Source organism: Micromys minutus (assembly GCF_963924665.1).
Source record: "Micromys minutus genome assembly, chromosome: 29".
Taxonomy (NCBI): domain Eukaryota; kingdom Metazoa; phylum Chordata; class Mammalia; order Rodentia; family Muridae; genus Micromys; species Micromys minutus.
Window position 1 is genome coordinate 25,226,044 of NC_137964.1, and position 23,193 is coordinate 25,249,236.

At 46.8% G+C, this 23,193-nt stretch overlaps 1 protein-coding gene across 2 annotated transcripts; it reads right to left on the reverse strand.

Annotated features, from left to right (window-relative positions):
• Window positions 1–137: 137 nt before the first annotated feature.
• Window positions 138–22,187, reverse strand: PSMD9 (proteasome 26S subunit, non-ATPase 9). Of its 2 annotated transcripts, XR_013975610.1 has the most exons (7): window positions 22,013–22,187; window positions 14,972–15,074; window positions 10,300–10,508; window positions 7,970–8,071; window positions 2,956–3,044; window positions 2,406–2,520; window positions 138–563 (listed from the first exon to the last, which is right to left on the reverse strand). XR_013975610.1 is itself a non-coding variant. In XM_080940785.1 (6 exons), exons 1-6 carry the CDS (start codon window positions 22,148–22,150, stop codon window positions 2,493–2,495), a joined length of 669 nt encoding a protein of 222 aa, XP_080796911.1. In that variant the 5' UTR covers window positions 22,151–22,187; the 3' UTR covers window positions 1,885–2,492. The 2 variants fall into 2 exon arrangements, 1 of the variants encoding a protein (XP_080796911.1); XM_080940785.1 differs by lacking the exon at window positions 138–563 and having other exon boundaries at window positions 1,885–2,520.
• Between the last annotated feature and the right edge of the window lie 1,006 nt (window positions 22,188–23,193).

Below are 23,193 nucleotides of genomic sequence, written 5' to 3' on the forward strand. Positions count from 1 at the left end.
ACTGGGACTGATGTTATATGGAGTGCACGATCATGCTGTTAGTGTGAACCATTTCTACAAACCCAGATTGGTTAAATCCATTGGCATTACTCGTCTTGAAACAGGTCACAGTGGAGCCCAAAAGTGATGTCCCGAGCTGTCCAAGGCCTGAAGCTGCTGCCACTCTGAGAGATGAATGACTCCCCACAAGTGCACCACCAAGCCCCAGTGCTGGTGACCAGATTCGTATCTCAGAGGATGCACTGAATGGTACAAGCTGTGTTTTATTATAGTGTGGGACTTATAAATACTTGTACTTATAACCTACAATTGAAAGCAAGCACGAGTAAACAGAGCACGTCTGGCTACAGGAGAGGGATGCCTGAGGCTGTCTGGATGGAGCAGCTTAGGGGAGGCATTCAAGTTGAGTGTGAGGAGTCAGAGCAGGAAGCACACATCAGTACTGACGGCCGTCAGAGGAAGCTGGTCTCCTCCATCCCGAGCAGATCCAATCCAAGGACACAAGCTTCCTTGTAGAAAGTGCCAGACATCCACAACAGAAACAGGTGGCAACTGGGGAATAACTGGGGCACATGGAGAAAGGAAGAAAAACAAGAGTCACTAGGAATCACCCGCACCAGTTTTACCATCTCAGAAGATAGGATGCGTACGGAAGACATCCATAAACACAGCCACCCCAGCAAGATCAAGCACACCTTAACTTCCCATGCTGGTCCCAAGAGGTTCCTTTTTTTTTTTGTTTTGTTTTTTTTGTTTTTTTGAGACAGGGTTTCGCTTTACCCTGGCTGTCCTGGAACTCACTCTGTAGACCAGGCTAGCCTTAAACTCTTAGATCTGCCCGACTCTCGCTGCCTCGAGTGTTGGAATTAAAGGTGAGCACCACCACTGCTCCAAGCAGAGGCTCAATTACAAAAAGCCCAATCAAGAGCTATCTGCAGGGTCTTTTATTGTGGAAGTAAAGGAAGTTTGCTATTTTCCAGTGGGTTGTAAGGAGTAAGCTAACATCTGAGTAACCTGTGAGGCCTCATGAACTTTGCTAATTCTGTTTTGAAACAGTATTTCTCTGTGCAGCCTTGGCTGCCCTGGAACTCACTTTGTAGACCAGGCTGACCTCAAACTCAGAGAGATCCACCTGCCTCTGCTTCCTGAGTGTTGGGGTTAAGTTTGAGCCACCACCACCTGGCCTTTGCTTATTTCTTAATGGAGCTCCGGTGGCTGCACAAACCCACCTTCAGAGGATGCTTTAAACTCTCACAGCACTGCTCCAGGGCAGAGGCTCCGCCAGCAGCTCCACCTCATGGTGGAATGCTCACCTAGAGCATGAGGTCCAGGTTTCAGTTTCCAGCCCAAGAATCAACTTGACTTCAGCCTAGGAGTCAGTTTGCTTTGCACAACTTCCTTTCCAACTCCTTCTGAGCTTGGTTCTGAGCTCATAAGGAATCCAGGTGGATTGAACAATGGTCACAATCCCACAACTGCAAAACTGGCTTTATCCGAGGAGAGAACCGGTAACGACGAGCCAGGTTTGGTGGCATACACTATAACACCAGTAGAGCAGGAAGATCCCAAGTGTAAGACCAGTACTGGGTACACTGAGCTCAGGTGATCCTGTATCCAGCACAACCCCCACCCCCAGGCAGTGGTACTATAGTTGGACGTTGGAGGGGAAAACACCAGAAGCTCAAGAACATCGTCAGCTATAGGCAAATAAATCTGAGGCTGGACTGGGCTACATGAGACCCTACTTCAATAAAAAAGGAGGGATACTCAAGTCCCTGTAGCACTTAGGGTTGTGGTCTCTGGAAGGTTGACCACATTCCTCCAGGGGAAGATCTCACACCCATGAATATACCCCCACACCCATGAATATACCGGCAGCACAAATTGCACTCAGTAGGTTATTTATTTTAAAAAAAATGCATAAAGTGTAAATGAGGGGAGGTCTGAGAGGAACTGGAGGTGACAGGAGATATAAAAATGTACTGTGTGCATGTATGAAATGATCAAAAATAAGAATTAAATTATATATGTATATTCCTCAAAGTCTAGTCAGCCATGTCAGTACATGCCTCTAATCTCAACATTAATGAGACAGAGGCAGGAGGATCTCTGTCAGCTCAAGGCCAGCCTGGTCTACACAGTGAGGTCCAGGACAGTAAGAATTACAGACTGAGTCCCTGTCGCAAAAATAAAAACAGGAAGAAAGACCAGACATCAGTTCATGACTTGCCAGAGTCATAATCCAGAGAATTCCCAGACAGGCTATGGCCTAATTTGCACAAGACGTAGCTAGGCATAAACCACATCTTTAATAATGCCTCAACCCAGAGAGATTACATCAGGCAGCCAAAGCATCTCTTCCACCTCGATGTTCAGGCTTCAGCCCCTCTCCTCCAGATCCTTACACTTCAGGGAGCAAGAGAACAAGGAAATCCCTCCAGGCCCAAGCACAGGGCCCGGCTGAAGAAGCCTCCTGCAGTCGCAGGAAGCAGTCATCTTTGGAGAGGGATAATGTTGCAGCTGAAAGAGAGAACAGACACAGCTCAAGCTTGACGCCTCCATCTGGGAAACCAGCGGGTGAACACTTCTTTCTCAGACTCTCTCTTAATGTGCTCATTGTGTATGTGAGAGTCTGCATGTGTGTCACGCACAGCCTGCAGACTCCATTCTCTCCTTCCACCATGTGGATCCTGGGATCAAACTCAGAAAGCACCTCCACCTGCCGAGCCACCTCACTGGCTACCTTTCTTTCTCTTACTCTCAGATGACCTGAGGACTCACTGCCTCTTGCCTGTAGCCCAATTCATAAAAAAACGGTTATTTAACCACCAGTTTCTGCACTCTGGGGACAGCCATCCTTCAGTGGCCCTGCCAGCACCCCCAGCCCTCTATCTGAGCACACGCTCCATCAGCACCAGGGTGAGAGAGCATGTAGGAAGCAGACCCCAGCATTACCCCAGCAGTCCTTTTCCTGCCCAGCGGGTTGGAGTCAGTCTGAGCTGGTGCTTCTCCCCTCTGCGGATCACCGTGACATTCAGGGGCTTCTGAAAGGCAAAGAAGGTCATTCCAGCCTCCACTTCCTTCCACTCAAACAGACTCAAAATACGGAGATACCACTTTCTGACCATGAAATTGACCTCTTTGGGCCTGTAGCTGAATAGGTTCCTCTCACTGGTCACCGACATTAAGGGGAGGGTAAGAGCAGTAGGAACTATGGTGACCTGAATGAGAACTGTCTCCTTAGGTTCCAGTATCAAACACTCGGTCCCGACTTGAGACCCTATGAGGACACAGACCCACTGCTGGAAAGATCCCCAAACCTACTCTCACACTAGCACCGTGTCATCTCTAAGACAAACTGTCCCCAGTTTAGGAGGGCACAGCAGCTGCCTGCTGCTCCCCAAGAAAAGAAGTGATTTTTTTTCTTTCTTTTTAAAGATTTACTTATTTATTTCATGTATAAGTACACTGTAGCTGTCTCCAGACACACCAGAAGAGCATCAGATCCCATTACAGATGGTTGTGAGCCACCATGTGGTTGCTGGCAACTGAACTCAGGACCTCTGGAAGAGCAGCCAGTGCTCTTAACCACTGAGCCATCTCTCCAGCCTGGTAATTTTTTTTTCCTAAGGGACTCCAAGGTTGTCCTTGAGTGGTCTGGCCCCTGGTCAGCTCCCAGACTCTCCTCTATCCTCCATGCTCGTTCTGAGCGCCAATGAACACCCTTTGGAAGCTTTGGTCCCCTGCTTCCATGGCCTGCGAACCAGCTGAAGGCGCTCTCTAGTGTCCACTCCTGATCTAGTGATTAGTTTCTATACACACCAAGGGTTAGTCCTTAGCAACACTGTCCTTCGACCCCACCGCCCCTCTCCAGCCCTCCTGCGCCTGCCCTGGCAACACTGGTCAGGATCTGACACTGCTAGTCTGGAACTACTGAACTAATATCTGCTCTCAAAGCAAGGACCGCCTTTGTTTTGTTCAATGATGGACCCCAGCACCCAGTCCAGAAGCAAGCACACATGGGGAGGTCCTGAGGGAGGGAGAGACACAGGGCTTTGATTTGTAATCTAAACATTTTTGCAATGTGATCTTGTGTGTACGATAAATATGCAGTATACCTTATTATATGAGACAGTTTACATATAATAAAGCATGACTCAGTGGGTCTCCACCATTCAACTGCAGCATGTCAGCAGTCGGTCCTCATCCTGTCCCTCCGCCCAGCAACCACCACTTCACAAAGGCCTCATGTTTGGTCTCTTTCACAGTGTTCTGGGCGTGGTGATGCACCCCTTTAATTCCAGCACTCAAGAGGCAGAGGCAGGTGGATCTCGGTGATTTTGAAGCAAGCCTGGTCTACACAGCAAGCTCCAGGACAGCCAGGGCTACACAGAGAAACCGTCTCAAAAACAACCCAAAAGTATTAACAACAACATAAAACCAGTTTTGTAGATCAAACCACAAACTGGCACCTGAAATCTCCCACTGAGCCACATGCCCCTAGATCAGGATAGTAATTCCTCCCATCAGGATTACTGTGCTTTGAGAACATTCGAGTGTGATCCAAGACTGTACTTCTGGAAGGAAAGCTGACGAAACCCTTTGCTCTACAAAAGCATAATCTTGATAAAATGGGAAACAGAGCAGCCAAATTTGGGCTTTTGTTAACTGTCACAGAAGAGATAATGAGAACCCAACCTCTTTGACTCTCAGGTAGGCTCTGAGGGTCAGGGCTGAGCTCAGCTGTGTGGCTCTCAAACATGGCAGCCAGGCTTTTACACAGCTGTCATATTGGGGTTTCCCAAAATATTCTTTTGGAAAAAAAAAAAAAAAAACTACTAAGGATTTATAGTCCTAGCAAAGAAGCTGAGACCTGGGGCTGGCAGGATGGTTGGCTTAGTGGTTAAGAGCACCAGATGCTCTTGCAGTGGACCTGGGCTCAATTCCCAGCACCCACATGGCAGCTCACAACTGTCTGTAACTCCAGACCCAGGAGGTCCCAGGAGAACCAGGCTCAAAAGGAAGTGCTGAGGCTGGTATACAGTAAGCACAGTAGCACTCGCCTGTAACCCCAGTACTCGGGAGGATCTCTGTGGGTTCACGGGCAGCCTGCCTGATACACAGGACAAGTTTCAAGACAAAGGAGATGCAGTAAGTTTACTTCTGTGACATTCCACAACTGTCATAGGCATGAATGCTGGCAAAGTAGGCCTTGCTATAAGAAACTTGCTATAAGACGTCTAGAAAGAGCCAAGAGCACACACTTTGCTACAGGTGCACAATCAGGGAGGTCCTGAGCTAGGAAAAGGCCAGGAAATTAACCTGAGACTTGTGCACAGTCTGTGCTTTGGTTCTGTTCTGTGTGTGTGTACATCCACTTTCACAATGGAACAGGACGTTAACTAACACATCTGCAAACACAGGCACTGGGCAGTGCATGCCTTTGATTCCAGCACTCAGGAGGCAGAGGCAGGAGGATGTCTGGGAGTTTCAGGACAGTCAGGACTATGATAGACCCAGACATGTACAGAACATCAAACTATACCAAGGGGCACAAGATAAATGAGTAACCACTGCACCTCAGCAAAGGTGTGGGAAGGGTTGGAGAGATGGCTCAGAGGTTAAGAGCACTGGCTGTTCTTCCAGAGGTCCTGAGTTCAGTTCCCAGCAACCACATGGTGGCTCACGACAATCTGTAATGGGATCTGATGCCCTCTTCTGGTGTGTCTGAAGACAGGGACAGTGTACTCATATACATAAGATAAATAAATATTGAAAAAAAAAGGTGTGGGAAAAAGAACTGGGCGTAGCTCAGTTGGCGGAGTGCTCATCTAGCATGCCTGGAGCCTGGATCTACACAACACTACACAAGGCCATCACGGCGGTGGCAGGTCTGCATCCCTACACTTGAGAGGCAGAGGCAAGTTCACTCACATCCACTTCTCACTACAGGAAGCATGCAAAGCCCTCATCCTGAGATGTACCAGACCTCTTCTCAAAATGCTAGGAGAAAAACCTGAAAGCTGGAGGTGTGGGCGAGTCCACTGACACAGACCTCGCTGAAATAATGAACACCAGGCTAGCCAGGCTCGACAGCCCAGACACACACACTGTAAGAGAAAGAGACAACCAAGATGAGGTAACGAAGGAAAGCTTGCAGAAACTGGACAAATGAGCACAGGGCGAGCAGAGGCTGGAACCCTCCTGTGCAGGTTAATGACATGCCCCATGTTCTCTCACACATCTCCCTTCAAGAGGCCCAATTCCCTTCTCCAGTCGTGGGCTGGATGTAGCACTCACTCCTAAGAGAGAAGAGAGCACAACTGTGCGCCTCCTGTGATTAGGGAAAAAACTGGCGGCCTCCTCACTGCGCTCTGTCTGAGGTAAGTGCACTCAAGTGGTGTAAGAAGCAACAGGATGAGTAACTGAAGGCTCAGGCCAACCATGGGATGGAAGTGAGGTTACAGCCTCCTTGGAACCTTTGGGTGGGTATGGTTTCTGCTGACGTCCTGGCTGGCCCTCACAGAACCCCTGGGCCAGAACCAGCAGGTCTAGCAAGGATGGCTGACCTTCTGTCCAGCTAGACCGACCATTGGTTCTCCACCTTTGGTTTGCAACCTCCTTTGGTTGAAACAACCATTTCACAGGGATCTCCTAAGACCATCTGAAAACACAGATGTTTACATTATTTGTAACAGTAGCAAAAATACAGTTATGAAGTAGCAAGAAAAATAATTTTATGGTTAGGGTCACCACTAAAGGGTGGCAGGGTTAGGTTGAGAACCACTGTACCAGACAGACAAGCAGCATCTGTGGTTTGGCCTACTAACTTCCCAAATGGTTTTTACACTCGCTCTAGGGAAGGTGTTAAAGGAAAGCCAACAAGGGGCAAATGGATTCTTCTAAGCAATTCCAAAAAGGGTCAAGACAAATACAACACCAGCCACACATGAAGGTATCTGATATTAGTAGAGGTGACAGTGTAAACTAGTGGGTCAAGTATTCATAATAATAAATGGTAGTGGGACAACTATTATCCCATGGGGGGAGTGGCCTGGTAATGTGTGTCTAATCACTCTATACTAATTATAAAATACATTCCAGGGAAACATATGTGTCAGAGAAATAACATATGTCATGGCTTGAGAGATGTCTCAGTACTACATAAAACCAGAACAGTGGAACACACATGAAAATCCCAGTGCACTGGAGGAAGGGCAGTCAGAAGGTTCAAGACCATCCCAGGCCACACAGTGAGTTCCAGGCCAGCCTGAGATACAGTAAGACTGTCTCAAATACCAACGATCTTCAGTGGCTCTCTCAGAACCCACAACCCTTCTTTACAGCTCCCACCTAGAAAAGCATGCACACGCACATGTGGTCATGCTGGGTGAGCTGCAACCATCACAAGGTCTTGAGAAAGCAGTGGTGGACAACTGTAGCCCAGTAGCAGCTGAAGGGGAACAGGGCATGAGCCAAAATACGACATCTTCCAGAACAGTTTCTGGACACAGAGCAGGGATGTAGACAAGATGACCAGGAGGGGCCGTCAGCTGTGTGAAGACAGTGTGGCAGAGAGGAGGAAAAGCACTCCAGGGAGAGACACAACACACAATCCTGTCAGCAGTGAGGATTCCACCGTCTTCTGGGCCGGAAGATCCCAGACACCTAGCATTATGGGTTGAACACTTGCTTCCCTCTGGAAAACTGCTACTGAAAGGCTAACTCCTTAGTGTGATGGAGCAGAGTGGGCTTCAGGGGGTGTCATTTATGGGGGTGGAGTCCTGGTGACGGAATTAGTGATCCACCACTTGGACAAACTGTGCCATCTCTGGACTAGGAAATGTCCCTACCAGACCCTGAATCTGTGGTACCCTGCTCCTGGACTTCCATCCTAGCCGCTGAACTGTGTGAGCAGCATGCCTCCGTGGTTTGTGGGGCATCCAGATGTTAGTGCATCCTAACTTACCCCCTCGCTATGCTGCACCACAGTGCCCACATTCTGCAGAGACTGGAAGTTTTGGGTGTTCACAGAGCCGAACTGCACAATTTCATCATCCACTTGCAGGCCCTAAAGATAGGAGAAAATGAAAAACCAACTAAGAGGCTGAATAAATTTCTGGTCAATTTTACAACCCAATATGCAACTTATTTCCTACAAAGAAAGAACGGCAGGCCCTAAGAGGTCAAAGACTTAGACGCCTCATGCAGCATCAATGAGTGAGCGGCCTCCTCATCCTGGAGGTTCTTTCTAGGGAAGAGCTAGCAAATGGTATCCAGGTATGCCCACTGGAGACCTTGAGGATGTATAAAAGCTCCTGTTGCTTTCTGGAGCTTCCAAAGCAGGTTCAAGGCAAAGAGGCAGGTTAGCCTAGGCCTATTTTTTCAAGCATTGGCCCTCTGAGTCTCTAAGCAGCAGCCACAGGCTTAAGAACCAGCCAGAACGAGCGTGGCCCTTGTATTTCAGATCCCAAGCTTTGTAGACACTCTTACTGGTCTCTTTGACGAACACCCAGCAGAGACTGACTGCAGTCGCTAGGCGCTGCGGATCCAGCGCTAAGTAGAACTGATGTGCAGTCTGCAGTCCTATGACTTGATTTCATTTTGCTTTTTAAAATTGTTCACAGTGCTAAGAATCTAACCCAGGCAAGAGATGTATCCTCAGTCTTTAGTCCATTTTATCTCAAAATAGGATTTTCCTAAGTTGCCCAAATTTGAGCAAATCCTGTGTCTCAGGTGCTTCAGTAGTTACGATTATGAACATATACCACCATACCCAGTGGCCTTGTGACCTTTTTAAAAGTTTTTTTTTTATTTTATTATCTAATGTGTTTAGGTATTTTGCCTGCTCGTATGTCTATGAACAAGTTGTATGACAGGTACCCATGGAGGCCAGAAGAGGGCACTGGATCCCCTAGAACTAGTTACAGATTATTGTGAACCTCCATGTGAATTGGACCTGAATCCTCCGGAAGAACAGCCAGTGCTCTTAATCACTGAGCCATCCCTTTATCCCCCAGTCTTGGGATGACTTGTAGGATCTGGACTCAGAATCCAGTTCTGTCTGGTAACGCACGCCTTTAATGGGGAGGCAGAGGCAGGGGGATCTCTGTGAGTCTGAGGCCAGCCTGGGCTAGAGTGAGTTCCAGGATAGCCAAAACTACAGAAAGAAATCCTGTCCCGGGGCTGGAGAGATGGCTCAGTGGTTAAGAGCACTGGCTGCTCTTCCAGAGGTGCTGAGTTCAAATCCCAGCAACCACATGGTGGCTCACAACCATCTGTAGTGGGATCTGATGCCCTCTTCTGGTGTGTCTGAAGACAGCTACAGTGTATTCATATAAATAAAATAAATAATTTTTTAAAAATCCTGTCTCAAAATACTAAAGAAAAGAATCCAGTTCTGCTTGCCAGGGCCATGTGTGCTGGCTCAGGTTTCTCCAAGTTTGTGTGGCTCGTCCACATGGGTCAGAAAGGGAGAGCAGGAGTACTGCCCAGAGGGCAGCCACAGTATTCAATTTAAATGCACGGCCACATACAAACTTCTACATGAATATTCACAGCCACATTATTTATAATAGCCCGAAAGCGGAAGAGATCCAGATATCCATTAACTGATCAACAAAACAAGCCTATCGCATAATGGATATTATTCAGCCATAAAATGTAATGAAGCCTTCATATATGACTAGGCCCTGAATGAACCCTGAAAACAGGACCGAGCAAAAGAAAGCAAATGCAAAAGACCACACAGCATACAACTGTCTTCATGTGGAATACAAAGACTAGGCAGATCTGTGCAGACAAAACTACTGGTGGTTAGCAAGTCCTGAGTGGCTTCTGTTTAGCACCAATAAATATATTCTAAAATTGGCTGTGGTGCTAAACTCGCAGCTCTGTGACTGGTGTATCCTTCGTGAGTTACTCTCAGCATGAGCAGTCTATCACAACAACGCTGCTCAAGTACTGCCTTATAATCTATGGAAGAAGACCACCATCACTTCAAGCTCATTTTTTTTTTTCTTCAGTGTCCAGGGAAATGGCTCCATGAAGAGCAGATCCTTTCTTCTTTGGGACATCACCTTCTACACTGTGTCCCAGGTGTCCCACAGCAGGTCTCTCCCTGAGTCCAGTGGGCTGACCTAAGTACACCAAGCTCTGGCCAGCGTGTGTTAAAAGAAAGGAAGAAGCTCAGAGCCACAGAATGAGAGGACAGGTTTGGCTTCTGGCAAGTCTCCACAGCCCAGGGCTACCTAACTCCCAGCAGTGCTAGGAGTGGATCTGGGGGCGCCGCAAGATTACCGCAATACTGGCTGGGGAACCAGGGCTGACACTGTTCACTCTGGCAAAGGCCTGGGGTAGGGCGGGGCTGTTGGAGCCCAGGCTTCGGCTCATGGCCTCTTCTCGGGCTTCAGCCATGTCTCGAGCCTGCTTCTCTTTGTCTCGAGCATGTAGCTGATGCAGGGCCTCCTCCACCTGCTTCATCAGTGCCTTGTGATCATTCTGGAGACCTGGAGAGAGAACACCATGTCATGGGCAAAAGAAGACAGCTCAGAACACAGGAGAGACACCTGAATTCACTCACTGCAATCATGTATCTTGTCAACTTCATGAGATTTAGAATCACCCAAGACGAGCCTCTGGAAGCATATTTAAGGATATCTCCAGAAATGCCCAACTGAGGAGGAAACAGTCCTCCCTGAACGTGGGCAGCACCATCCCATGAGACAGGATGTCAGACTGAGGACCAGCAATCAGCTCTGCCTTCTGCTGAAGAGACACTAACCAGCAGCCTGAGGCTCCTGCCGCCATGCCTTCTCTAGCAGGAGTTCGTTCTGCCTTTGTGAGCCAGACTTCCTTCTTAAGTTTCTTTTATCGGGGATTTTGTCACAGCGACCAGAATGGAACTAACACAACAGAGTATTTAAAAAGTGCTTATGAGGTGCTGGACACAAAGCCAGAGTCTGAGGAGCAGACAAACCTGTGAGCCAGACACAGCCTACCTCACTAGCAAACTGTCTGAGGCAGTCATCTACAGATCAGGTGACTACAATCACAATGATGACCTGAAGATTCAGGACAGCAAGAAGGCCCCTGAAAGGCAGCACAGCCCCTGCTGAGACCTGAAAGGTGAGCTGAAATCAGGTTCCATCCAGCTGCAACCAAACCATGACCTCATATACAAACAAGAGACAACTGCAGAAGTCATGCAAAAGTGAGGTGGCTGGGCAGGAGTCTGTAGGTGCAAGCCCAACACCTGGGAGCCAGGGGGAGGATCAGGGGGAGGATCAGGGGGAGGATCAGGAGGAGGATCAAGGGGAGGATCAGGAGGAGGATCAGGGGGAGGATCAGGGGAAGGATCAGGGGGAGGATCAGGGGGAGGATCAGGAGGAGGATCAGGGGGAGGATCAGGGGGAGGATCAGGGGGAGGATCAGGGGGAGGATCAGGAGGAGGATCAGGAGGAGGAGCAGGGGGAGGATCAGGAGGAGGATCAGGAGGAGGATCAGGGGGAGGATCAGGAGGAGGATCAGGGGAAGGATCAGGAGGAGGATCAGGGGGAGGATCAGGAGGAGGATCAGGAGGAGGATCGGAGGAGGATCAGGAGGAGGATCAAGAAGAGGCCAGTGTAGGGCACCTAAGTCTCAAGGAAAAAGAAACCAAAATCAAGATGGATTTCGGGTAGATGGCTGTGGTAAGGACTTCCCTGGGGCTGGGATGTAGCTCTGCTGGAGCACCCATGAGACCTGTTTGATCCCAGCACTACGTTAAACCCTGCATGGTGGTGCCCACCTGTAAGCCAGCACTCAGGAGGTAGAAGCAGAAGGAGCAAAAGTTAAAGGCCATGCTCAGCTAAATATTTTAAGGCTAGCCTCAGGTACATACAAACCTGGCTCAATTTTTTCCTCTTAAATTCTTATATGGGGGTGGAGGGTGATGGCAGTTTGGTTAGGCACCTACTACTGGGCTCCTGCCAACTAAAGGGCCTTGAGAGGCAATTTAGTGCTGCCAAATCTTTTGATTTTCCTAGAAAGGCTAAAAACTGAGGGCTCTGAGGAGAGAACTGCCTCTAAGTTTTCAGTGCTAAAGCTAATTCATAATGTTGAATCATGGCTAGAGAGACGGATCAGCAGTTAAGAGCACTAGAAAGGACCCAGGTTCAGTTCCCGGCAGAGAGGCTCACAACTGTCTGTATCTTGTCCCAGGGGATCTAATGTCCCCCTCTGGCCTTTGCAGGTACCTGGCACACATGCTGTATGCAGGCAAAACACCTATACACATAAATAAAAAGAATCTAGGGTAGTCCAGTAGGTCCTGTCTGGCAGCTGGTCCTGCAAGCAGCTGGCATTTAATGTCCTTTTAAAACCTAAAAAATTATTTTCCTCCTTCTCTGGATCCGACTCCTTATTCAACCCAGATCACTGGGGTTGATACAACTCACTCCATAGTCGCAAAGGCAGCTTGGTACCATCACCCCATTAGCCAACCCACCCACACGTGGCACCCACCGGTCACAGACTCTAACTCTGCAGGAGCCTTTGACTGTGGGCTGTTGGTCATTTAGCCTTCCTGTCCCTGTGGCGCAAAGATGAGGCCTCAGGCATTAGGGGACTTGGGTACTCAGCCCACAGAGGCAGATGGGAGGGGAAAACCAGACACCAGGCCAGGAAGATTTAAAGTGGAGTCAATGTCATATACACAATCCACATTCTCCACATTGCTGTGGTCAGAGGACCAATGACTTAGTTGCTAATATATTACAATTCCATATCATAATTCAAAAGGTTTTTATCGCCTGGGTAAACACTTCTGCAGCAATTATTTCAAAACTAAGTTCAAGCTGTGACAAATGTGCCATGCTAACACTTGCTGGTCATTAGGGGAGACTAGGGACTCAGCATATGGGACCTTTCTGTATTACTTTCCCAATTTCAATGTAAGCCTAGGATTGTTCCTTTAAGAAAAGTCCATGTTTAAGAATACATTAAACTTGTGGGAATATTCTTTCAAAAGAATACTAGGATGGGGGAATTGTTCAATCATGTTATTAACACATAATAAAGTCATTAAGGCAGAGTAGAACAGTGCACAAGGTCCAGAAATAGGCTAAGCATAACTGAAAACTCTAAGTGGTACAGTCAGCTCTTAGCATGAAGCTTTCTAGGTTCCATTCCCAGCAGTGCATGCACACGCCCACACACACCCACACACAAACACAGAGTATATAATACTGCGGCATTTCAAATTAGTGGGAAAAAAATGGTGTTGGAACATGAAGTTAATCGGCACTGAAAAATCAGCATTCGCCAAACTTCTCCAGGTCCTGCTCATGTGGAAGCATCCCTTGGGGCTTAGAGGTTTGGGGAAAAGCTCAGAATGTCCCTCACATTTTTTTTTTGTGAGGCTTTAAGTGAGCTTGCATCTCACTGACTCTGTATCCTGCTTATAGAAGCAGCTTCTTTACCCAAACACTGCAGACAAAGCCAGAGTTGGGGCATACTCAGCAGAAATCATGAAGTGCAAACCATGGGTGACTGATCTCCTAGTATAACTGGGATGGAGGGCTGATTATCTACCAGTGCCAAGCAAAAGATGTTCACTTCACATCGTCATGCCAAAGCTGGTGCACACATGACCTCAGGAAACAAAATGGACTGTGAGGGTCAGGACCCTGAGAGGAGGGACGAGCCTGGATTCTCTTGGAGGGCATGGTATCATCACGGCGGTCTTAAGAAGTAAAAGAGGGAGGCAGGAGGGGAGAGGGAAAGATTTGGCTTCAAAGGTTAAAAAGATGTGATTGCTACTTCTAAAGACAGAGGATGATGGCCAAGAGCCAGGAGACACAGGTGGCCTCTGCAAAGATAAAGAAGACACCACTACTAGCCCCAGCCTCTAGGGAGAGCCAAACCCCCTGACACTTGGATTTTGTCAGCAGACCTGGCCATCTCACTCCAGAATAATACAGATAATACAGTCTGGCTTGTCACAGCAGGAACACAAACCCAATGTCCTCTGCAGGTGCCATGCTCTACCAGGTATTTCATAAGAGTGATGGCCTGTAGCGGAGCAGGAGGCGGAGGGCTGGGACTGAACAGTGAACTCTGTGGGATGCCAGGACCTTTGCTCATCGCCTGCCTCCTGCCTGAACACAGCTGTGGGCCCTGAAGACAGGCAGAGCCTGGTTTCTGCTGACCTTTATACTGCATACTTCAGTCTGAGAGTCAGACTGACTGCACAGTGGCCACCATGTCACTACCCTGAAGGGTCGAACCTACTTCATGAACTCCATAGGATGCTGAGTGACTGGTTTGGGCTTCCACTGTTAATTCAGTGAAGTTCCCACAACAAAGAAGTTTCTATTCCTTCTTTTTTACTTTCTTCTTATAATCCTTTTTTTAAAAATGTGTTTATTCTATGTATGTGAGTACACTCTAGCTGTCTTCAGACCTTTAGACACAGAAGAGGGCATCAGATCCATTACAGATGGATGTGAGCCACCATGCGGTTGCTGGGAATTGAACTCAGGACCCCTGGGAGAGCAGTCAGTGCTCTTAACCACTGAGCAATCTCTCCAGCCCATCTGTACTTTCTTTGCAGCCCAGACTGGCCTCAAACTCCTGCCCTCCAGAGCTGTGTGACACCACGCCCAGCTTTTTTTTTGTTGTTGTTTCTCTTGGATTTTGGTGTTTGTCTTGTTTGAAGACAGGGTTTTTCTCCAGATGGCTGTCCTGGAACTCACACTGTAGACCAGGCTGGCCTCAACCTCACAGAGATCCATCTACCTCTGCTTCCTGAGTGCTGGGATTAATGGTGTGTGCCACCACATCTCGTTTTGAAGCAAAGAATTTAAAATGAAAAGACTAAGCTACCAACAGGGAACTCTGCCTCTGCCATCTACCCTCTCACGTGTCTGTCACTGCCCTGCGTCTTCATCCCCCACCACACGCCAGGACAGCCCCAGAGAGGTTCACTCACAGATGATGTTGTGCCTTGCTGTTCGGACCTGGTACAAGTCCACATCTGCCCGGGGATAGCCCTCACAGTCCACCAGCGGCTCGTTCATGCCAATTCCTTTTTGCTGGAGGAAAAAGATGTGGTTAAAAAAAACTCACAGGTAATCAAGATGCAAGTCCCTAGACCTTTGTCCTTCTAACTCACAGTAAGGACCACATAGTGATGTCCTTATCACACATCAGGCTCTTTAACTGTGTCCCTACAGCCACCGGCTACTGAGGATACCATTTTTTAATAAATTTTTAATAATGAAAGCAGTGAGGCCACAGAGATGGATCAGTGAATAAAGATGGCTGCCACTGAGCTAACAAACAGAGTTCAATTCCTGGGGCCCAGAAAATGGGAAAGGAGCACAAACTGCACAAAGCTGTCCTCTGACCGCCACACGTACTCTGTCATCAACTCCCTCCTCCCCCCACACACTATACACACAGTAATAAAATGAAGTCTTTAAAAAAACTGCAAGCAATGCATGAGAAGGAGTACACACAAAGCAAGGCCGGACTGTGGGCCAGTGGTGAGCGCTTGACTGGCATATGCCAATCTTGGATTTGATTCTCTGCAGCACAACAAGCAGACAGACAAACACCGTGATAAGTAGGGCTGAGGATGTAGGATGTGGCTCCGCTGCTAGGCTGCTTGCCTAGCCGACAGAAAACCTCAGACTCATCCCCACGTCTGCAAAAGCCAGTGTGGTGATACATGATGTAGTCAGGAGAATCTAACCTCATCCTTGGTTATACAGTGAGTTCAAAATTAGCCTTGGATTTACGAGCTCTCCTCTCCAAAACCAATTAATTAAAGCAACAACAAAGCACTCAAAAAGTCTTCAGAGCCTTCTCTCTCAGCCCCATCCCTGACCTGCCCCATCCCTGCCCTGACCCTTCCAACTCCTTCCTTCCAACAGCTGACACCTGGCTGAAGCCTTGATGCTGGAGGATGTAAACTCCAGAGAATGCAGCAGTGACCAGGTTTGACTCCTCTGAAAACAGAAAGACCTAAGAGGCATACTAAGATTCCTTCCATCACTGGATGGTACCGGCTGCCTCCAGGGAAAGGAACTGAGTGGCCAGGAATTAGGGAAGGATGGAGAGCGTTTGTATTCGATATCCATTAACAGGTTCTGAATCTGAACAATGGGAAATACGTTCCTTATTCAAAACAATACATTCGGGCTAGAGAGATGGCTCATTGGCAAGGAGCACTGACTGCTCTTCCAGAGGTCCTGAGTTCAATCCCAGCAACCACATGGTGGCTTCTGTAATGGGATATGATGTAACAGTGTACTTACATATAATAAATAATCTTTTTTAAAAAAATAAAAACATTCACTTTAACACCTTATATTCAGTCTCACTATGTTTACCCAGGATGTTCCCTGGGATCAACCATCCTCCTGCCTCAGCTTTCTGAGGAGCCCCCTGAGTCACTGGAACTAGAGGTGCCTCTGATTTAGCAACCATTTATGTGAGGCAGGCTCCCACACTGTACCCCTGGAACTCTAAGAATATGTCTGAGTATTATAACCAACACAGAGAGAAGAGGCTTATTGGGGCTCATAGTTTTCAAGTTTCAGTACAAAACTGGACAGACATGTTGTTAGTATGTATGTCTGTAGGTAGGTATATTTGGGAGACTTTTTGTTTTTAGCTCTGTGGAGAGGCAGAACACTATTGTGGAAGCCACTTCCATCATGAAAAGAAAAAGAAAAAGCCTGTGGTTCCACTGCCCCTGCACTCCTCCAATGACCTATAATAGCTGCTGATGTGTTTATAAAAAGATAAAGGGAGGGAGGATATGTTCTATGGAGGTGTGACGAGGTATGGGGGACAGAAGATGACTCCGAGGGCCCATGTTGAGGTATCCCTTCCCCCTCAGGGACCACTATTCTATACTACACCACACGACGGTATAGAATAGAATAGAGTTTATTCAGGATATGGGGAGGGGAGTTCAGAGGGTAGTAGAGGAAAAGAAAGGCAGAGAGAGAGAGAGAGAGAGAGAGAGAGAGAGAGAGAGAGAGAGAGAAAGGAGTAGAGAAGTAGAGGCCGGCCATGAGCCCATGGAGAAGGGGAAAGGGAATGGGGAGAGAATTGGGGCAGGAAGGCAAGAGCAAGAGAACAAGAGGGGGCAAGCAGACCCTTTCATAGTGTCAGGCATACCTGGCTGTTGCCAGATAACTGTGGAGTGGAGCTTAGACAGAATGCTAACAGCTACCCCAACAAGGGCATGCCACCAACACCTAAAATAACCACCCCAGCAAGGGCATGCTTCTAGTGACCTACAGAGCTCCGCCTCTTAAGGGTTCCGCCATGTCTCAAGAGCATCACACTGGGCACCAAACTTTTAATATGGAAGCCTTCAGGGGACATTTAAGACTCAGAACAGGATATTCCATATACATGTAACAATGCAATGCCAAGCACATTGACACACACTTATAATCCCAAGACAGGACAATTGCAAATTTGAGGCTAGCTTGAACTTACAGAGTGAGTTCAAGGTCAGCTTGGATTTTTAGCCAGATGTATGTCAGAAAAGGAAGCTAGGTGTCCACCTGTATCTCAGCACTCAGGAGGCTGAGGCAGCACTGCCAAGAATTCAAGGCTAGCCTGGGCTATGTAGTAAGTACTAGGAGATAGTCAGAAGTACATAGCAAGATGAGAAAGAGAACACACACAATACAGGTGTTTTGTAACTTCTTTATCACAGTGCTTTCAAGGATTCTGTACATGACAGCATAATCGAGCATTTACAGTAGGATTAACTCACTGATCCTTTTTGCTGTCATTACCCTGCTGTTTATTTATCTGTTTCTGCAGAGTATGTGTTGTTTTCCATTTCCTGGCTATTTTAAACAATGTGTGTAGCCCAACTTTGGCTACTTTTTGAGTTCTTTCTCCCGCCTTTCCCTGCCCCTTTGAACTCCCTAAGACTAGCCGGGAGGGGAAAAGGACCAACTGAGGGGAGAGAAAGGATGTTATTGTTAGCCTACTTCCTGCTGAGTAGGAACACTGAGTTCATCTAATTTCTTCTTCTTTGCATATGACTACCTAACCAACAGGAACCAACCAACAACAATGGACAACAACCTAGGCTCAGGACCCTAACATTTATATATCCTCTAAAAAGTTCCCAAAATTCCAAAATATCACACAAGCACAGAAACTATCTACAGTTTGCAAAACCGGGCTCCTGCAGATCACAGTTGCCGTGGACTGCAATCTGAAGCAGCCCCATATCCCACACTTGGGATTGTAACAAAACCCAGAAATATTCCCACATTTGTGTTCATCAAAGAACCCAAGATTCTCGTTACAAATGTCTATCAGTTTTTGGATGACATATTTGCAACAATCATATCAAATGAGGAATGGATTTTCTGGGCTATATGTTAACTCTATGCTTAATTTTTTTGGACAACAGTTACACCATCTTATGGTTGTGTGGTATTTCCAATTTCTCTAGTCTCCTTAAGACATTACCGATATTTTCCTTATACCCATCCTGGTGAGTATGAGGTAGTATCTCACTGTGATTTTAACTACATTTCCCTAATAGCTGTGACTGCTCAGCATGCTTTGCCTTGAAGATTTATTCTATGTGTATGAGTGTTTTGGCTCTGTGTATGGATGTGCGCTCTGTGCAGTGCCTACAGAGGTCAGAAGAGGTACCAGATACCCTGGAAGCAGAGTTACGGATGGCTGTGAGTTACCACATATGTGGGTGCTGGGAATGGAACCCAGGTCCTCTGCAAGAGCAGACAGCGCCTTTAACCAACGTTCTGAATGCGTTCATGAGCTTCTTTATCAACCATATGTATTTAATTTAAGGAATGTCCGTTTAGATCCTATGTCCTTTTCTATTTTTTTCTTTAAAGATTTATTTTATGTATATGGATACACTGTAGCCATACTCAGACACACCAGAAGAGGGCACTGGATCTCATTACAGGTGGTTGTGAGCCACCATGTGGTTGCTGGGAATTAAACTCAGGACCTCCGGAAGAGCAGTCAGTGCTCCTAACCACTGAGCCATCTCTCCAGCCCTCCTATGCTCTTTTTCTAAGTAGGCTATTTGTATATGTACTACTGTGTTTTATTGCTGCTTTCACTATACCCCAGGCACCAACTTATGAGTTGATTTGCAACTATTTCCTTCCACCCTGTGGCTCTTTTCATATTCTTGACTAAGTGTCATTAAATGAGAGTTTTTAATAATCATATCTAATTTATCATTTTCCTTTCATAATTTATTTTTACTTTTATGTGAGGGAGAAACAGGGTCTCACATATATAGCCTAAGCTGCATACTGAGAGCCTGTCTTTTTTTTTCCTGTTTTTTTGTTTTGTTTTGTTTGTTTTCTGTGTAGCCCTGGCTGTCCTGAAACTCACTCTGTAGACCAGGCTGACCTCAAACTCAGAGACCCACCTGCCTCTGCCTCCAAAGTGCTGGGACTAAAAGAATGAGACACCACCACTCAGTTGGGAGCCTGTTTCCTAATAATAATAATAATTGTTATTATTATTATTATTATTATTATTTTAAAAATTAGAGCTCACTTTTAAGTTTCAAGTCCTCAGCAACCAAGAACCAAATTAGTCAAAGGCAATTAACATACACTCTTACCTTATGTTTAAGAGAAAATAGCCTCAGATTACATATGCAATGCAATTATAATTTTTCCTTTTTGTTTTTGTTTGTTTTTAAATATTTATTTACTTAATATATATAAATACACTGTAGTTGTCTTCAGACACACCAGAAGAGGGCATCAGATCTCAATATAGATGGTTGTGAGCCACCATGTGGTTGCTGGGATTTGAACTCAGGACCTCTGGAAGAGCAGTCAGTCAGTGCTCTTAACCACTGAGCCATCTCTCCAGTCCTTATTTGGTTTTTTAATGCATGTGTTTGTGTGTATGCAGACACACATGGATGCTGTGCATGAACCCATCAAAGGATAATCTCAGGAACACAATCTACTCCCTTTGAGACAGGGTGTCTCACTAGCCTACAGCTCATCAAACAGGCTAGACTGGTTGGCTATAAATGCCAGGCATTTTCCTGTCTCTGCCTGTCCAGTTGGAATTACAGACATGGACCACTATACCCATGAGTTCTAAGGTCTGAACTCAGGTCTTCAGGTTTGTGAGCGATGCATTTGACAAACTGAGCTATACTCCCAGCATCTCCCCACCTCCTCTACCTACCGATCATTTGTCAGACAGGGCCTTGCTCTTTCACTATATAGTCCTGGAACTCTCTGTGTAGAATAGACTGGCCCTGAACGTGTGGCAATCTCCATGCCTTTGCTTCCGTGAGGTTGCAGATATACAACATCACACCCAGCTAAAGAGTAAAGAGTAGGCCAATACCAAAAGACAGTATGTGAGATGTCTGATTCTACCTGACTGGGCAAGTAACTTCAGTTTGAAAAATTGTTTTTGCCAGGAAGTGGTAGTGCACATCTTTAATTCTAGTACTTGGAAGGCAGAGGCTGGTGGATCTCTGAGTTCAGGACAGGCAGAGCTACAAAGAGAAACCATTATTCAAACAACTAAACAAAAACTGCTTTTTATTCTGTTTTAAGCACAGGTCTAAGCTTTACCAAGCCTGAGGTCTGTGACTTTAAGCAAGTGACTTCTCCTTTTACACACACACACACACACACACTCATATATACAGACATATGTATATACACACACACTCATATACACAGACATGTGTATACACACACACACACACACACACACACAGGAAGTTGTTTTTTTTTTTTTAAGAGGTTTGTGTCTGTTTAAATGTATCCATGAGCATGTGGAGCTAAGGGTGTCTGTGGATTGTTACACAGTAAGTGCTGTTTCCCAACTCTAGTCCTCAGGATTATACAGCCAATACCTCTAATTGCTGAGCCATCTCTCCAGCCCCTGACCCTGCCTCTTTGAGCTTCAGAGACACACACGACTTAACAGTGTAGTTGTGACAATTTCCTGATATAGCACACATACAAGATAGTACCTTTCAGGCACATGGTCAGCACCTACCTGGCATGTAGAATCTCTACATGAGACATCATCTGACACCCATTACCCAGAAGACATTGCGCCCAGCCTATCTGAGAGTGATTTAGCCTCCCCTTCCTCTACAAACTGACTTGTGATTTTAAGAAAAATATATCTGCTTAGGAGGTAAACATCACAGAACTCACCATTGCCCCTTCCTAATTTGGCAAGCATTTGCTCCACTCTGGACCTCAGTTTCCCCTTTTACAGTTAGGACAATGTGCTTTATCTGTCATCAAAGGAGTCCTTAGTAGCAGAGGTGGGAGTTTTCTTCAAATACAGAGTCATTTCCCCATCCAAATTAGAATCTGCATTTTATTTTTACTTTTTTTTTGTTTTGGGTTTTTTTTGTTTGTTTGAGACAAGGTCTAATATAGCCCAGGCCTCGAGCTTAGTACGTAAGCAAAAACTTTAAGTCCTGATCCTCCTGCCTCCACTTTCCAAGTGCTGGGATTAAACAAGAGTGCCTTCTCTGGCAACAACATGCATTTTAACAAGATGCCAAATTAGTTCTCACAGGTGACGTTTATAAAGACCCGTTGAAAAGCGGGTGGCATGGTACGCCAACCCTGGTAACGTTACCTACAGAAGGTGACAGTGCCGATTATCACTATGCCTCAGCAAATATTCTATCCTTGTGACCGAGGCAGTTTAACTAATGCTTCAGGCCTAGCATGATGGCCCAAGTCTGTGATTCCCGTGCTCAGAAAGCTGAAGCAGAAGGATCACGAGTTCGAGTCCAGCTTAGGGCTGCGTTAAAAACAAACAAACAAAAAACTTTAAAATGTCAAGTTAATGCTTCCAAAAATGAAAATAAACCCCACGTCAGGGGAAAGTACTTAGAACGGCGTCTGGCACGCAGCAAGGGTCCCTAGGATACTGCTTGGCAGGAACCCCGAGCCTCATCAGCAGGCCTCCCCGTCCTCTCCGCCACACTCACACTCTCCAGGACGTCGTAATTAGCCTTGATCTGCGCCTCGATCTCCTCCTTGCGTCGCATCAGCTCCTGGATGTCGCTGACCGCGGCCGCTCGGGCCTCGGAGGACTCTGCGCTGTGCCTGACTTCCTCGCCCGACATCGCGGACCCCTCAGCCTAAAGCGCCGGACACCCGGGTTTCCCGGCTACGGACGCCAGCGGAGGCAAGGGCTACGGGTCCTCCCCAGGACCAAAATATCTCGGCCAACACACAACCACGGGGGGGGGGGGGGAGGGGAGGCGGAGCTTGGAGGTAGGGCGAGGTCACCGGAAACTCCAGCTAGATGGATCACGTGATTTTCAGATGACCCGGCAGAGCTAAGTGGAGACACGGCCGACATAGGCTGTTGCTCCCACTTTATACCTAACTCATTTCCACTTTTCTTTTCCATTCCTTCCTTCCTTTTGCATTCTGTCCCTGTTCCTCCCTTCCCTCCTCCCCCGTTTTTCAAGGCAGGGTTTCCTCTGCGTAGCCCTGGCTGTCCTGAAACTTCACTCTGTAGACCAGACTGGCCTTGGACTCAGATCTGCCCGCCTCTGCCCCCTGAGTTCCAGGATGAAAGCCACCACATCTGGTCACACTTAAGTTCATTCACTGGGCACCAGTGTGTGGATGTGTGTAAACTCATTCTCGCTGCTCCATTTCAGTTCTTAACATCTACTAAGCCCCTGAGCCTTAAAAAAAAAAAAAAAATGCTTTTAAGCGATTTTGCTGTTTTTCTTAGAGTAGATCAAGTTGTCTTCAGACACTTTAGAAGAGAGTATGCTTTACAGATGGTTGTGAGCCACATATGCTGGGAATTGAACTCAGGACCTCTGGAAGAGCAGTCAGTGCTCTTAACCACTGAGCCATCTCTCCAGCCCCAAAATAAAAAATTTTTTAAATTGTAATAAGGGAACTGGAGAGATGTCTCAACAGTTAAAGGTACTGATTGCTCTTCCAGAGGTCCCAGGTTCAAATCCCAGCATCTACATGACAGCTCACAACCCGGGTAGAAGACTGATGTGCAGGAAATAAAAAGTAAATATTTTTTTAAAGAAGCATGTTTTTAAAAAATAGTAATAAGAGATGAGAATTTAACTTGGTGGTGGGGCACATAAAGATATGACGTAAAACCTGGATGAGAGAAAGGAAGACAGAGAAT